This window comes from Hippoglossus hippoglossus, chromosome 16 (genome assembly GCF_009819705.1).
Source record: "Hippoglossus hippoglossus isolate fHipHip1 chromosome 16, fHipHip1.pri, whole genome shotgun sequence".
Classification (NCBI taxonomy): Eukaryota; Metazoa; Chordata; class Actinopteri; order Pleuronectiformes; family Pleuronectidae; genus Hippoglossus; species Hippoglossus hippoglossus.
This window is the reverse complement of record NC_047166.1, coordinates 25,327,749-25,344,853: the sequence shown is the minus strand read 5'-3', so window position 1 is coordinate 25,344,853 and position 17,105 is coordinate 25,327,749. Positions and strand designations below refer to the sequence as shown.

General features: G+C 40.6%; 2 protein-coding genes across 2 annotated transcripts; both read left to right on the top strand.

Moving 5' to 3' along the window:
* The first annotated feature begins 586 nt into the window (after positions 1–586).
* Positions 587–6,534, top strand: LOC117777257 (xylose isomerase-like). The gene is made up of 14 exons (XM_034611916.1): positions 587–689; positions 1,028–1,104; positions 1,307–1,379; positions 1,971–2,083; positions 2,170–2,195; positions 2,564–2,701; positions 2,818–2,927; positions 3,602–3,697; positions 3,801–3,884; positions 3,989–4,115; positions 4,254–4,359; positions 5,269–5,451; positions 5,542–5,616; positions 5,853–6,534. Exons 1-14 carry the CDS (start codon positions 662–664, stop codon positions 5,934–5,936), a joined length of 1,320 nt encoding a protein of 439 aa, XP_034467807.1. The 5' UTR covers positions 587–661; the 3' UTR covers positions 5,937–6,534.
* A 981-nt stretch (positions 6,535–7,515) lies between these two features.
* On the top strand, positions 7,516–16,060 carry sqlea (squalene epoxidase a). Its single transcript, XM_034611915.1, has 11 exons — positions 7,516–8,006; positions 8,705–8,966; positions 10,295–10,472; positions 10,836–10,932; positions 11,016–11,129; positions 11,829–12,000; positions 12,519–12,614; positions 13,262–13,404; positions 13,700–13,796; positions 13,940–14,027; positions 14,842–16,060. Exons 1-11 carry the CDS (start codon positions 7,734–7,736, stop codon positions 15,032–15,034), a joined length of 1,713 nt encoding a protein of 570 aa, XP_034467806.1. The 5' UTR covers positions 7,516–7,733; the 3' UTR covers positions 15,035–16,060.
* Positions 16,061–17,105: the final 1,045 nt, after the last annotated feature.

Genomic DNA, 17,105 nt, shown 5'->3' with positions numbered 1-17,105 from the left:
ATGTGAACATTTTGTGGTGATACTCAACATAGATATTTTACAAGCATTACAAATGACAGCCATGTTGTCCACAGGAGAAAGTGGCATTTCATTTTCATTTTTTATGCTTGTTTTGCAAATATTTGAAAAAATATAATTCAATTGGTATCTTCTAATATTAGTATTAAATTGTAGTGTCTTAAGTTAGACACAACACATTCTAACATAAGTAAGAATACCATACCTCATACAATATTATATAACACTAGAATATATTTACATCATGTGAAATCAGGATTGTGATAGAAAATAAACGTGTGCATATCTGTTGAAGGGGATGGTCAATTTATTAACAACACGTGTTTTGTATGTATATGTTCATAATTGGGACTTGTATTAGAGGTTTTTGAGAGATTGAAAATATGGTATTGTATAAAGATTTGTACATTTATTATTATATAAAACGACACTTTCACTTGAAATGTTTTGACCTAAACCTCAGAATTAAACATGATTCAAACGGAGCTGCTGTCTGACACAAGAACACGGTGGGCTTCTAAAGAGGTTTAGTGACACCTTGTGTGTGAAAAAGGGAATTGCACCCTTTGTTGAGGAGGAGGGACGTGGACTGAAAGTTGCTGCTCGCCTGCAAACAGGAACCTAGAAAGTAGCTCTGGAGGAAATGTCAGCCGGGGAGGATTTCTTTGCGGGTAAATCACTTTACACTTTAATGCTAGAAACGGGTGCATACACGTTTTTTGTTTGGACGTTTTTGTGCGTCCGTGTGCGTGCATGTGACGTTAGTGTCTCGCGTCGGAGCACTGGAGGCCGCATTAAGCAAAACTAACAATTCACTTTATTTGTATTGTTGCAGCAGGTGACGAAGGAACCAAACATATAACATGGTTGACTGTGTGTGTGTGTGTGTACTCTCCTCTAACTTACAGTTTCTAAATCTTTCACTGCATGTCAGAAGCTGAGAATATATATTCAAACAATATTCATATATATATATATATAACCCTCTGTTTCATGAAATGTTGCACAGGCATCCCCAGGATCCCATATGTCCCCAGTGCTGGGCCAGGAGACGTCCTGTGTTTCAAACAGTACAATGCAGAGGAGGTAGGTGATGATCATGTGTGTGTACTGGATGATCATGTGTGTGTACTGGATGATCATGTGTGTGTACTGGATGATCATGTGTGTGTACTGGATGATCATGTGTGTGTACTGGATGATCATGTGTGTGTACTGGATGATCATGTGTGTGTACTGAAGCAGAGAAGTGTTGTGGGAGCAGACTCCTCAGTGTTCCTCTGTGCAGGTGCTGATGGGACGCACCATGGAGGACTGGTTGAGGTTCTCAGTCTGTTACTGGCACTCCTTCTGTGGAACTGGTAGGGGGAATTCAGCTACTCTGGGACATTGGGTAATGTGGGACACCTAAGCTCCAGTCTCTTTATTTCCTGTTCCAACTAAATCTAGTCAACTGGACTTTTACTGCAGGGTAGCATGGAAATCATGTGACTGAAATCACTTGACTTCATGGGGGTGATGTCACAGAAAGAGGCGGGCAATCAAATGTCAATCAGAAGCTCCCCAATTATTTTTAAGGATATAAATCTATCATAAGTAAGAATATGTTCCTATTTGTTATCAAATTGTGTTTGTGATGTATTAAAGCAACAAAATATGCATTGAGTTGTTCTTATTTCGAAAAAACCTTCGTTGTCCCATGTAGCACAGGATGTGGTTTGGAACTGAAAACATGACACTGAAGAAGCAGATCCTTAGGCAGGAGTAAGTGAAAAAAGGTGCTGTTTATTTTACAAAAAGGCAACATGAAGCCCAAATCCAACAAACTAAATCATACTCAGGCAAAAACAAAAAGAACAAAACTAGTCAAATCTGCAGCCTCACAGCTGCCACAGTTTAAACTGAGGTCAACAGATATTTATCTTTTAAAACATGATTCTCTTCTTTCTCAGGTGCGGATCCTTTTGGCTTTCAGACGCTCCACCGGCCCTGGAATGAAGGGACTCCTATGGAAGCAGCCAAGAGGCGACTCTGTGCTGCTTTTGAGTTTTTCACCAAGCTTGGTGTGAGGGAATTTAATAATCAAAGTTATCTTTACAAGCTTCATTCGAAGGAACAGGACTTACTGTGTATCTCTGCTTGTCTTCACAGGTTAAATATTACACATTTCATGACAGGTAATCACCCAGAGGTCTTTTTTTTCATTCAGTCACAGAACTACTACTGTGAACTACTGTGTTACCATGTTTTTACTCATACTGGAAAAACATTCTGGGAGAATAGCGTTGAAAATTATTAATCTGGGCCTGCAGACTCGAATTTCATGTAGTTGACTTAATTAAGAATAAGTTGGGTTAAGTCCTATTTGTGTAATGCTGGAATAAAATCCTCTTTATCGTAAAATACCTTGATTTTATTTAAACACAACTTGTTCTGCCTCTCCTGTGCATTGTGCTAGTGGAGCTGCATTAAATAGTATTAAAAGGCATTTTTATGATTTGACATTGTTTTGAGCAAAATCCACAGCTTGTCCTGTTTCCTACAGAGACATGGCCCCTGAGGGCGCCACTCTGCAGGAGTCCAACAGGAATCTGGATGAAATCACAGACATGGCCCTCCAGCTGCAGAACCAGACTGGAGTCAAGGTGCTCTGGGTCACTTGCAACCTCTTCGCCCACCCAAGGTCAGATCTATAGCACTACAAGCGGTCCTCATTAAGCTATGTTTTAGCAGGGGATGATGTTACTTAAAGAAAACCATCATAAGACAGATGTTTCCTATGTGATCTTCATGCGGCAGGTATATGAACGGTGCAGCCACCAACCCTGACTGTCATGTTCTGGCCTACGCTGGTGCTCAGGTGAAGAAGGGACTGGATATCGCCAAGAAGCTTGGTGCAGAGAATTTTGGTACGAGGGACTTGATTGTGAAGTTTATGCCTCTGCACCGTTAAAGAGGCCAGAGGCTTTATGTTTTCAGGTTGTCCATCCGTCCCATTCTTGTGAATGTGATATCTCCAGAACGCCTTGAGGGAATCCTATCACACGTGACCCCACGTTTTTGTGAATGCGATGTGTTTAATTACATCTGGCGAAAACATTCACTTGATCTTATGGATGAGCTGATTACAATTTGGTGTCCAAAGGTCAGGCTCACTGTGACCTTTCAAAACGTGTTTAGTCTGGAGAATGGGACATTTCAGGAACATTCAGGGGAATTCTTTCACATTTGGCACATGTGTTCACTTTGACTTACAGATTAACTGATTACGACTGGGGGTCAAAGGTTAAAGTCACTGTGGCCTCACAAAACATGCTCTTGCCCTCTGGAATGGGATACAGTATCTCAACACTATCTTAAGGGAATTTATTCAGCTTTTGATCAGTTGTCACTTGGACTCAGAGATGCAATTATTAGATTTCAGTGGTGTTGTCACGGTGACCTTATATGAAATAAAAATAATACAAAATGATGTAGACGGAAACTGCACTGGTTGGCGGAGGCATGCAACCACAAATTGTCTAAATGTAAAAATATTGACATGATTCTCCGAAAATTCCTAATCCATCATTTGTCTTCTCAGTGTTCTGGGGAGGAAGAGAAGGTTTTCTTTCCATCCATAATACGGATGTTGCTGCTGAGCTGAAGCACATGGCCAACTTCTTCAAAATGGCTGTTAGTAAGTGTTGCCACGAGTGTCCAGCTGATTCCAGGTCTGGGTTGTGGCCTGTGGGTTTTCTGTGTGTGTGTCACAGCTTCATGTCTGTGTATTCTCTCACCAGAGTACAAAGAGCAGATTGGGTTAAAGTGTCAGTTTCTAATTGAACCAAAGCCCAAGGAGCCCTGCAAACACCAGTATGATTATGGTAAGTGTGCCCCCCCCCCCCAACAAAAAAAAAAAAAAACAGAACAAATGTTTTTAAACAAAACAAACCTTACTGATTTCACATGTTACTGTTTCCTTCATCAGATGCCATGAGTGTTATAGGATTCCTGAAGCATTATGGTCTGGAGAGTCACTTCAAGTTGAATATTGAGCCCAACCACACCACCCTTGCAGGACACTCCTACGAACATGACGTTGTCGTGGCTTCTGCGTGAGACAACTTCACAGCTCACAGAAATTTGACTTAACGTCTGAGAGAACACACTCTCAGCTTCTTAATTCTATGACAGCTTTACTCTGACATATGCCAAATGTTCTGTATCATCCTGGCTCTGCTTGCTTTGCACAGGTTTGGCATGCTGGGTTCGGTTGACGCAAACACTGGCTCTCCAGACCTGGGGTGGGACACAGATCAGTTCCCCATGGACATCAGGAACACCACCTTGGTCATGAAGGTGAGTGTTAGTTTGTAACAGAAGTTTTCTGCTGATGGTGTCTCTGAGGGTGGCAGTGTCTTAACACTGTTGAAATTAGCTTTAGCTTTAACATGATTAACATTTGTTGCCACTCTGAGGCACTGGGAGGAGCTGGAAATACAACTGACACACTAAAACCCTAATAAAGCTGATATAACTTGTTAGAAAACGGTTGCCTATTTACACAGTTGGTTGAAAAAATATAATTCACTTTTATTTGTACATCAGCAAATCACAAGATATATTATCTCAAAGCACTTTACATTGTACGGTCAGGACTTTACAAATAGCAGAGAAACACAAGTTCTCACAAAGACTAAACACTTGGTGACAGTGGAGTTATTTAGTTCAAAACATCTGCCCTCTGTGGAATTAAATAAATAAATAAGTAAACATTGTTAAAGAGAGTCTAACAGGATCCCCTAACCCTTCTTCGTGCTTCCTAACAGAATGTTGGGCCACTGGTCCTGGCTGATCAGTCTGAAAATCGTCTGATTCCGGTCACTGGCTGATTGATCGGTGCATCCCTAGTTTTTATAGCAACAAATAACTAATTCAAACCAAACTTACTGGAAAACTAAAGACTTGAACATAAATAAATGTGATAAGAACTACCTAAAATGACAGACACCATCATTGAGAAAAAAGATTTTGAGCTGTACTTTGACTTGTTGATTTTGCTCACATCCCATCCACTAACATAGAGAAGGTGGGATTTATGACCTATACTGCAGCAAGCCACCAGGTGGTGATCAAGGCACTTGGGCTTCACTTCTTTATTTACTGTTTTTTATTCTAGCAGTACTGTGTCATCTGTACATGATAGGTTTAGGTGAGAGCAGCGATTGAACAGAGATCAGTTTCCCTCTGGGGTCTAATCTGTTTCAGACCATCATTGAACAAGGTGGTCTGCAGCCAGGAGGCCTCAACTTTGATGCTAAGGTGCGCAGAGAGTCCACAGACCTGGAAGACCTGTTCATAGCTCACATTGGAGCCATGGACACCTTTGCAAGAGGACTCAGGAACGCTGTTCGCATCATTGAGGATGGAATTATCACTGGTATGGTGAAGGTACGTGTGCAGCAGCAACTTTAAATTCACTGTAAATCAGTCGATTTGAGTTCTTGTCCACAGTTTTCTCATTATGTCTAATATTAACAGGAGCGATACTCAAGCTTCAGTCAGGGCCTTGGTCAGAAAGTGGAGGATGGTTCTGCCACCTTTGAGGAGATGGAGGTAAGACTCCACCTGAGCTCCTCAGTGAGGATCATACTAAATATTTAGAATATTACAGCCTTTTTTTTTGTATACATTTGTCAAATAAAAATCATTTTATCTTATGCAACTTAAACACCTGTCTCCACTTCTTCCACTTATCTCTTCCATTTTAATGAGTGGAGGTGTAGATTAATAAATATGGAAGAGAAAATAGCATGACATAATAAAAAATGTTCTGTCGTTTATTATTTCAGGCCTTCATCAAGCAGAATGGAGAACCCAGAGTCACATCAGGAAAGCAAGAAAAATATGAATCCATCTTTAATCACTACATTTAATAAAAACTTGACCCTCCTGTGTGTGTAACTGACCTTTGACCTGAAATATAAGCTGTGCTACCCAGGTGCTTGGTGATGAAGCACTGTAGAGCAGATCAAACACAAAGTTTAAAATGTAGAGCATGTGATTCATCCCACTGGGATTAATGGTTATTCTACTGAATACATGCGGATGTTTCACCAACTAACACTGTGTGTAGTTGAATCTGATCATGATTCAGACAGTCTGACTAATGGACTAATTCAATATAACATTTTAAATATGTAATTCAAACCATATCACTAGTAATATAAAAATGTCACCTGCCCCATGATGTAACAAGGCTGTGTTCATATTAACTATTGACTAATGTTGAAACATCTCACAGTTGAAATACATCAACAGCCTGAAACGCTATGGGTTCACATCCTTGATACTTGAACACACTATAAGAAAATGTATCTTATTTGCATTGCATCATATTAACAAATATTAAGACACATTTTTGCTTTTACTAAAACTGATGTAACAAGAAAGTAAGAAAAGAAAGAAAAACTTTGCCACATGTAATTGAAATGTGTTGTTTAAGTATGTATTAAAATACCCTATTTACTGCATCCTCTCTGTTTCTGGGGTCTTTTTTAGTTCTGTAGGTTATTCTCTCCATCTCCAGGATACCAGTCTTGTCTGTTTGGCTGTCTAAACAAAAATGTTCAAATGAAGGTATGGTTAGTTCCTGTATTTATTTGTTTTCTAACTGCGATTCTCATTCTTTCTTCTTTGTCTTGTCTAATTTGAAATATTCTCCTAGTCAACGCTAGAAGTGGTTGAAGTAGGTTTTTATCTCTGGGGAGAAAAATAGGTGGTATGGGTCAAATTCTTTTCAGCCCAGTTTCTCCACCTGTCAGATTGAACTGATGTGTCAGACTTTGTTTGCATGTTTGCCTCCTGATGAATAATCTTGCTAACTCTGGAGTATTGAAGCAGTCTGTTACCACACAAGGACACTTAGTCTGTCCAGAGCTCTGGACACTGGAGGGAGCTCTCACTCTGCACCTTTTTTTGGATACCATGAGGAACGTAAACCTGATGTAACACTTCCTTTTGCTACAAATACAGAATATATATTTGGCAGCAAAACCATCTAATGTTAAAATGTGTATTATTGTGATGTGTTTTATAGAATTAGTGAGATTATTTCAGTATGCACAACTTTTGGAACTATGGTAACAGCTTGTCATCTCTGCTTCAGATGGCACACGAGAGCAGCTATAGGATTTATGTCATGCGCGTTTTACGCTCCAGAGTGATCATCCTGTCAGACATGAGCCATCTTTCCTCCAGGTCCCCTCTCTGCTGTTAAATAAATGAAACTCGCACCTTTCCACTGACATCACATCATACTACCATCCTGCACGCCTGCTGTCCAATCAGCGGCCGAGGGGAGGCCCTTCGCCGGCGCGGTTGTCCAATCGGAGGATAGCGTGAGCTCTGCTCACCATCGCGTCGCTCCTGATTGGAGGGTTGAACTGTGGAGGAGGCGGGAATTGGAACCAGCGAATCCGGATTCGTCCGTGTTTCTCATTAGCATAAACGCTTCAGCAGCAGCAGTAGCATCATCCCTCTGACTGAGATCAAGTTATATTATGAGTTTCCAAAGGTGACTCTTTGTTTAGGGCTGGCTTCTGTTGTGGAGGACCTGAGAAACCAATGAAGAATATTTATTTATGATTTAATTATTAATTTTTTTATCAGCCTAAAAACCCTGTGTCTCAGCTGTGCACTGTCTTACATTAGATAGTTTAAAATCCTACAAGATGTGGACTTTCCTGGGAATAGCGAGCCTCACGTACCTGTACAAAAAGTCGGACACAGTTCTGAGTGTGGCCCACAAAGAGGTGTTTGTGGCCGCAGCCCTGCTGGTCATAGTGGGTCTGCTGCTCTCATACATCACCTACTTCCACCAGCACAAGCTCTCTCAGGTTGTGTATTCACCTCTGAGCCTCCTCTCCTTTGTGCCTGTCGTCAACCACTTCATCCCCCAAACTCCTGCACAGAGCAGCGGCAAGACCGAGGACAGCTGCAGAAAGGTAAGACTCTTCAGATGGACTCGTTTTCCTTTTAGTTTAAAGTCTTTTATTATTTCCATTCATTGGATTGGGATTTTAGAGAACATATTTCCTCTATGGTAACCTAAAAAGAAGTTCTGCTGATAGATGCACTTTATGAATGTGTGTGGGTGAATGGCAAACTGTACTGTAAAGTGCTTTGAGTGGCCATCAAGACTAGAAAAGTGCTATATAAATACAGACCATTTACCATTCCTCACAAATTATTATTATTTCATATTTATGTGTGTTTGTATGTTCAAGGACTGCAGCTGAAATCAGAGGGGCATATTGGATTTCACATTTGGCCTTCCTTTACATCAAAGCTTGAAACATACTTTTACCACACGCCCTGATTAGACCCAGTTCTAGTTTTTATTATTGTAAGGCGTTGTCATGCTGGAAATTCATGTGTCTTTATTCTTATTTTATATTAATTATTTTATCACTGTGTTTTTATTAGTTTTTATGTTATCTGTTAATGTATTTTTTATTTGTGAAGCATTTTGAAACTTTCTTTTGAGAAGTGCTATACAAATAAAGATAGGATCATTTATTATTATTATTATAATTATTATTATTTGATGGCGTATTTAAATAAAGGTAGACAGTGGAAGATGGATTCAGTTCAGTTTGTACTTTGCTCTGTGCTGAGGCTCTCCCCCCTCCTTTGCTTCCAGAGCCGGAGAACAAGGAAACGAGCAGATGTCGAGATCTCTTCCACAGAGAGCGCCGCCTCAGCCAGTGGCTCCTCAGTGGCCCCGGAGCCAGATGTGCTGATCGTTGGGGCCGGGGTCCTGGGCTCAGCGATGGCGGCCGTCCTGGCCCGGGACGGGAGGAAGGTGACGGTGGTGGAGCGGGACCTGAAGGAGCCTGACAGGATAGTTGGGGAGCTGCTGCAACCGGGAGGATACAAGGCTCTTAAAGACCTTGGCCTGGAAGGTCAGTGATAGAAGTGACCTGTGCTCAGCTCTTTTTGCACGTGCCAGTGGTTATAGGCCCTGACATGTGTAGTCCTACATGAACATATGTCTGTGGTTGCTGCACTTCAGAGATTTTTGTCATTTTTTTGTTTTGTCTGTGCTGTGATTGTCACTGGTTTGAAGTGACAGGTCTGAGCTGGAAAAGGTGACATCACACATCTCTTTGCACCAATCAGACACAGCGATATTTCAACGAGAATGTGGTGACACTTGTTTTGCTCTTTGCCACAAACAACATCTGACACACAATAGTCCTGACAAAGCAGCTCAGATGAATTTTTGTTTTAAAATGAAATAACATCTACATTGTTCTGCTCATTCAGTCCCAACTATATAATGTGTTCCAGAAATATTCAAGATTTGAGAACAAGCTTTCAAATTCTCACCTGCTTCAAATGCACAGTATGTACTTTGTGAGTCGTGCACTATTTTATCTTATTAAAAGTGTCAGTTGGAATTCTTTTTTCGAACCTCATATCAGTAAGAACTCTCTTCTGGACTTGATTAATAAACCCGTCTCATTTTTTTAGTAAATAATTCAATTAAACTCAGTGTTATTTGTATAGTGCTAAATCAAAAATATACATGATCTCGTGGCACTTTACACAGTAAATCATCCAAATAACAAATTGATCCAGCTTCACCAAAACAATAATTCTTGAGCAGATGATCTATTTTTAGGTATTAGGTAGGAATTTAGGTGATTAGTTTTCTTTAATACTTCGTTAATATTCCTGTAATAGAGCGATATCACTTCTTTCCCACGATTTTATACCAAACATGGACTCCTTTCCTTTCCTTCAGTCTGTCCGGACAGGCTCAGGTGGATTTTGGTTTCTGATAGAACCTAATAATCTCTGTTGCAACGGACTTTGGACGACTCAGTGGCTGTTCTTCCAGGACTTCTCCAGTGAACTCTGGAACAGCAGCACTTGGACACAGTGTTGGAGCAGGACTCTCAGCCCTGAGTCTCTGCGACCCAATAGGCTCATCTCTACTTCTTAATATGTCAATGAACAGTTGCAACAAGCTGATAGGGAATATTTCTGTGGTGTGGAAATTAAGTGAATTTTCCAACTTAAACTCTAATAATGATAAAAAACTGACTTTTAAACTGAGCAATATTTACAAAGATTCAGGCTACAGCACTTTAACCTCTCCAGACGCAGAAGTAGCTTGTTCTTTTTCATGTGTCGGCATCAAACCACACACTGGTGCACAGCACAGACTGAATGAATAATAAAGGAGGCTCTGAAACAGTAACCTGTTGCCTGTGTTTGGCCTCAGGTTCAGTGGAGGGTCTGGATGCCCATCTGGTGAACGGCTATGTGATCCATGACATGGCCAGCAGCACAGAGGTGGAGATCCCCTACCCTCAGGCGGAGGAGAGCATCCAGTGTGGACGTGCTTTCCATCACGGTCGATTCATCATGGGCCTGAGGAGAGCCGCCCGGGCCGAGCCAAAGTGAGTGGAGCCATGGAAAAAAGTGGTTTGTGTGCTAACGGGCTAATGGCATGACACTGGTTCTGACAGCACTGAGGGTGACAGGGAACAGGGGTGTAATGCCAGCCTGGTCCTCAAATGTTCCTCAGCTGTTTAGCCCAATAAAACCAGATGATATGGTTAGTTTGACAAAAAACTCAAACCCATCTGGAGCTTTCACCTGCACATTAAATCATTTAGTTTTTTGTGTGATACCATTCTGGTTAACAGAAAAGCTCTTAATAGTATTTACTTACCCATCAGAATTAAGCATTTCTACCATCAGTTGCAAATATGCTTCATGCTTTATGCTGAAGTCTCCAACTGTCCTATTGTGCCCCCTAGTGTCACATTCGTAGAAGGCACCGTGAGTAGCTTGCAGGAAGAGAACGGCAGCGTAATCGGAGTCCAGTACAAGGATAAAGAAACTGGAGACCTCAAGGTAAGGGCAGAAAACTGTCTGTGCCCCCCCCCCATGTGTTTAATGCACAATGTGTGTGACACTGTGCAAACTTGTGTCTGCAGGAAATCCGTGCAGCGCTGACTGTGGTGGCTGATGGCTGCTTCTCCAAGTTCAGGAAGAGCCTGGTCTCTGGGAAAGCTCAAACCTCCTCTCACTTTGTCGGATGCCTTATGAAGGTAACAGGAACCACACCACTGTTTTATATCAGTCGTTTGTCAAGAAAAGAGAAAACTGAGTATATGAGGAAATTTGGGCAGATTAATTAACAATGAAACAGTTTATTTATTCTAATAGTATATTCATATATTATTTTATTATCATAATATTTTTAATTTAAATATAAATTTGTCATTAATTTGGGGAAGAAATGTGTGAAGAGTGAAATACAGAGGCTCCAAATGTTGATTAAAGCAATGTGTCTACTATCCAATAAATCATCAAGGTTAAACAAACTGGAGTCAGGACAACAGAGGCATAACATTTATATCCAAAATAAGTGGTGGAGGAAGTACTCACACATTCTACTTAAGTAAAAGTACAACTAAAAAGACAAAAAAGTACAAAAGTACAAGTACCACAATAATATTACTACTTGAGCAAAAGTAAATGAGTTGCCTCTAAATGTGCAAAGTATTAAAAGTAAAAGTGAGTTGAGCTGAGTCTGGGTACTAGCCTGCTCCCTCAGATAATGCATATGCAATATTTCCTGATATATGTGGTGGAGTAAAAATGAAGAGCACCCGAAAATGAATCTACTTCATTAAAGTACAGATAAAAAAAAAGGAAAAATGTGCTTATGTACATTAACAAAGTAAATGTTCTTTGTCACATCTCATCACTGTCCGTCTCTGAGTTATCACTCTGCTTCTTCCCAGGACTGTCCCCAGTTTAAAGCCAACCACGCTGAGCTGGTGCTGGCCAACCCCAGCCCGGTGCTCATCTACCAGATCTCCTCATCGCAGACCAGAGTGCTGGTGGACGTCAGGGGGGAGATGCCACGCAACCTCTCAGAGTACATGGCTGAGAAGATACACCCACAGCTGCCAGGTACAGGAAGGATCAGATACAGCTTCCTTTTTAAAATGTCTCTGAGCTTGTATTCTTATATATTTATCACTAATGACCTCCTGTGGAGAGATAACTGGTCACAGGGTGTATTAAGGGCATTTGAAGATCATCATTGGAAAGATTTGGCTTTTTACAACTTTTCATGACGCATTGATGCCAGAGGTAATGCTCGCCTGGAACATATCCAGTCTGCTGCCGGTGCCACTGAGGAAGCTGCTGTTGAAGGGTTTGACATTCACGGCGCGCTCCGCTATTCAGCTGAAATATCAAAGCCACAAAATCAAAGCCGCAGCTCTGCTAACCTTGACAGAGGTCCAGCCGAAACGCCGTCAGTGGAGTCAGTCACACTGATACATTGATAAATGTACATTCAGGCAACAAAAGAAAAAAAGGGCCTTTTCTTGTGCATGTGCCCAGCGTGCACCTCTGGGTTCTCATCCACAGAGCCAGCTGAGTGATGGACCACCTGTGCTCCTCTCTTTCTCTCCTTCCTTCAGAGCATTTACAGGAGCCTTTCATGGTGGCGCTGCAGAACGATCGACTCAGATCCATGCCTGCCAGCTTCCTCCCGCCCTCCCCTGTCAATAAACCAGGTACTGAAGTGTTATCGACTGAGGTGCTGTTAGATACGGCCAGAGGGAATCTATTGAACTGACTTCAGCAGGTGTAGAGTGTAGTGCTTTTCTTAAAAAGTGTTGCATCATAATGGACATTAGTGTATGATAAAGAAAAGCTAAATTCATTGCTCAGCAAAATTAATTGCTCAGTTGTCCACTAATTTGCTGTTAGTCTGTGTTTTAAGTAAAGCTTAATCATTGCTGTAAATTCATATTTTTTTAAGGTGTTTAAACATTTAAAAGTACCTCAGTAGGCTGAGGGGGTAGAGCCTTTTAAGCAGAATGTTGGCGGCTCGATCCCAGTCTTCCCCATCTGCATGCTGAAGTGTCCTTGGGAAACATACTGAACCCCAACTTACCCCTAATAGATAAAAAGTGCTGCCCATACATGCACTGTATGAATGGGTGAATGTAAAACTGTACTGTAAAGCACTTTGAGTAGATATATAAATACAGACCATTTACCATTTATGGAATCATTCAAAAAAATATTTTAAACCTGATTCAACATTTAAAAGAAGTTAACAGAATTTATTGTCTCATTACAAACCTCACATTTGTAAGGTAAATATGAAACTATGTGTATTTTGGATGCAAGACAAACAGCCATTTGTCATTTGCAGGTGTGCTTCTCCTTGGCGACGCATACAACATGAGGCACCCTCTGACGGGAGGAGGGATGAGCGTCGCTCTCAACGATGTTCGCATCTGGAGGGACCTGCTCAACAACATCCCCGACCTGTACGACGACACAGCCATGCTGCAGGTGAGCGCATGGACAATAAATCATCCCCCCCCCAGCCTTTTCTTGTCAGGATTATTTAAAACATATTGTTATTGACATATTATATGATAATAATAAAAATAATATAATTCAAACACTCATGAGGGCCATCAAGGCTTCTACCACTAACTTGTTTATGACAGCAAGTAGAGGCTATATTTAGACACTATGACATCACCATTGCCTTTTCCCATTATTCCCTCAGCTGTAGGTGAGACTGCAGACCAGTGTGCGATATTAAACTCTGCTCTTTCCCTCTTTTTCTCCTTCTCAATAGGCAAAGAAAAGATTCCACTGGGAACGCAAGTCATCACATTCTTTTGTGGTGAATGTGTTGGCCCAGGCCCTGTATGAGCTGTTTTCAGCCACTGACAGTGAGTCTCTGCCCACGACTGTTATTATTATACTGCATCGAATAAATAAAAACAAAAATAAACTGAAATCATTTCCTCACCAGATAATTGTCTTAACGAGTCTCATCATGTTCGTGTTGTTGTTTATTTTGTGTTCACTATAGATTCTCTCTGTGAGCTGAGAAAAGCCTGCTTCCAGTACTTCAAGCTGGGTGGAGAGTGCATTGCTGGACCTATTGGACTTCTCTCAGTGTACGTTTTACATGACGTCCTCCACAACAACAGAATTCAAAGAGCAGTCTTCCATTAAGACTTTTCTAATCGGCAGCAGGCTTCACCTTTATTGGAAATGTGATCAATACCACTCTCGTATCAATTCGACATTAGGCCACAGCCAGCAGCTAGCCAGCTGAGTATAGCATGGAAAAAGAGATAAATCTAGAATTAGCTTACTTTCTACACTTTTTATACATTCATTTGTTTAGTCCCAACAAAAACCAGTGTGTAATGAAAAATGATCAGTGCGGTTTAAAGGGATGTAATGTGCTGGACTATTTGTTGGACTGGGAGCAGTGAGCAGAGAACATCTCCTATTGTTATTGGGCCAAGCTAAGATAAGCCTGTTGGCTATTTGTAGTAAAGTTCATTCATTTGGTTTATTTTGGTGCAAATATTAAAGTTCCACAAGAAAGTTGGGACAAAACAATAAGGCAATAGGTGACAGGATATAAATAGAGTTCCCTTTATACACATAATTTATTTAATTGGAAACCCTATCAGGTCTGAAGCTGAGACAAAGACAAGAGAAAACACAAAAAGGACAACACTTTCTAATTACAAAACTGATATGTAAGTACATATCAGTTTTGTAATTCATAATAAATATATTTTTAAAGATTTATTGAACCATGAACATGAGAATATCTTCTCATCTCAATAGGCAAGAAAGAAAATAAGCATGTATCCAAAAATGTCAAGCAATTTCTTTAGATATACAGGTTAAACTACAAGTGACTCAGTATTTTGACGTTGAATGAATAACATCATGATTTTTTCCCCCCACCAGTCTGACACCAAAACCTATGACGCTTATTGGACACTTCTTTGCCGTGGCGATGTATGCAATCTACGTCAACTTCAAGTCGGAGTCGTGGAGCACCAAACCTCGAGCTTTATTCAAGAGTGGGGCCATCCTGTATCGAGCCTGTACGGTCATGTTTCCTCTCATCTACTCTGAATTCAAGTACCTGGTGTACTGACGAGCATCTGGACTCAGAAAGACCAAACCCGATGTCAGGTCTACGGCTTAAGTTGGAAGCAAAATTCTAAATAAGTGTATTATTTGACGGTACTTTCTATGTTTGCCTTCCTGCTGAAAAAGGCGACGTTACCATCTCGAACCATGAGGATTTTCTACATAGGCCTCTGCCTTACCGTAAACTATCTTACTGTGCTTACCTCATGCCTTGTTCCAGTGTGGACATGTCATGCAATAATACCATATTATCCATGTATGTGTTTACCCAGTCTGCCCGTTATGCTGGAGGATTGTATCATACTGTGCATTAGCTCACACTGAATGATTAACACTGAATATTCAGCGCTGTGGAATTATTCCTGCCAAACAGAATTACCATGTGGAGCTTGGCATTCGAGTTTCATAATTCTGCTACACATAAACTTTCCTGCTGTGTGTTTGATATATCCATTGCTAATGACGGTGACACATTTGTAATACAAGAATTTCATATTTTAAATCTGAAGCACTTATGATGGGATGTCATAAAACAGCAAGCTGTTCACATTGTTTTATGTACAACAATCACACTGCTCTAGTGTTTTCAACATGATTTTACTTAGCAAAAGGCCTGTAGCACTTTTTATTCAAACACATTTCTTTTTTCTGTAATGGTAGTTTCCTGCCTTCCTAAGAGTGTTGCTCCTTGTGTACTGTGATAAAAGACTTTTTGTTACAATCGTTTGGTCTCCACACTGAAACATGAAAGGTGAAGCTAAATGGGAAAAATCTACAATCCCACAAGCTGAGAAAGATCCCTGTGCTGCATCAGTCCTGTAAAGACCCGAGGCTGCACGTCACCTGTGGGACATCTGGGTTTGACTGGGGCCGGAGTCAGAGGGAACATGCTCATGTCAGCAGATGCAGTCAGGTGTCGTTTCTTCTGGACTGACAGAGACAAGGAGCTCCTGAGGTGTCCCGTTCCCCTGTGCTTGTGTTGGGCTTGATTGGCCATTAAATAAATCACAACAAAGATTTACAGCCTTTACCAGCAGACTTCTAGCATTAGAATAATAATTTAGTAATTAATAACAATATTAAGCATCAAATCAAACGCAGGGATAGCAGAGGAACTTACCAAGTCCAATTTTAACACTAGTGAATCAATGCTTACAAATGCGACCATTAGATGGCGCTCACTCACTCATGAAGGAGCCTGTTTGCACTGAGGCCCAGAATTTCACCCTGGTTGTTAACAGCTGAGCTTTGACATTGAAATTCATAAGAATTTAAAGTTGAACATGAGGAATTGTTGGGATCAGAATTATATCTGGGTTAATTTTAACAAAACATTTGTAGGACCACTGATATTTTCATAAATAATAAGCTAAATGATAATCACAGTAGAATATATCATCTTAAGGTCTTGTATCACACATGATCAGCTGGAAGTGGACATGACTAAGATCTAATTTGTTCTCTTCACAAACAGGTCAACCTGTGAAACACATTTAAGAGTTTTCAACAAAAGCAATCTTTGTTATTTCGCACATTTTTCTCACTGGTAAAACCCGGTGCCTACATTACCCACAATGCAACATAAACACCAGGAGACACTAGTCTCAGATATAAGGGGTCTGGTAAATTCACTTCTAACTTCACACAATCCCTGTTTTTTGTTTTACTTTTCAAACTAGTGTTCAGGACAGATTTTGCACCGCTCACTCTGCAGCCACAGGCAGCTTTAAACAACCTTTTCCATATAAAATGAATCACATTTTAATATGTAACGTGTATCAACTTACGTCTGCCTATCTTATTCCATTCCACAATAAGTTTTTCAGATTTATATAAACTGAGCATCCCAATTATTAATTGGCAAAATTATTGATGATTTCATTTCTTTTAGCTTGAGCATTGTAATGCATTTTTAAGTATAAATTATTTTTTAATATGCGCTCCTGTGGCAAACACTCTAAACTCCATATGGCTAACACACCTACACTCTGTGGGCCACTGTCCAACTCTACTGGACATATTGAACAAATAAAGGTTGAAAAAAGCATCACAAACACAACCATATCCCAGGTTAC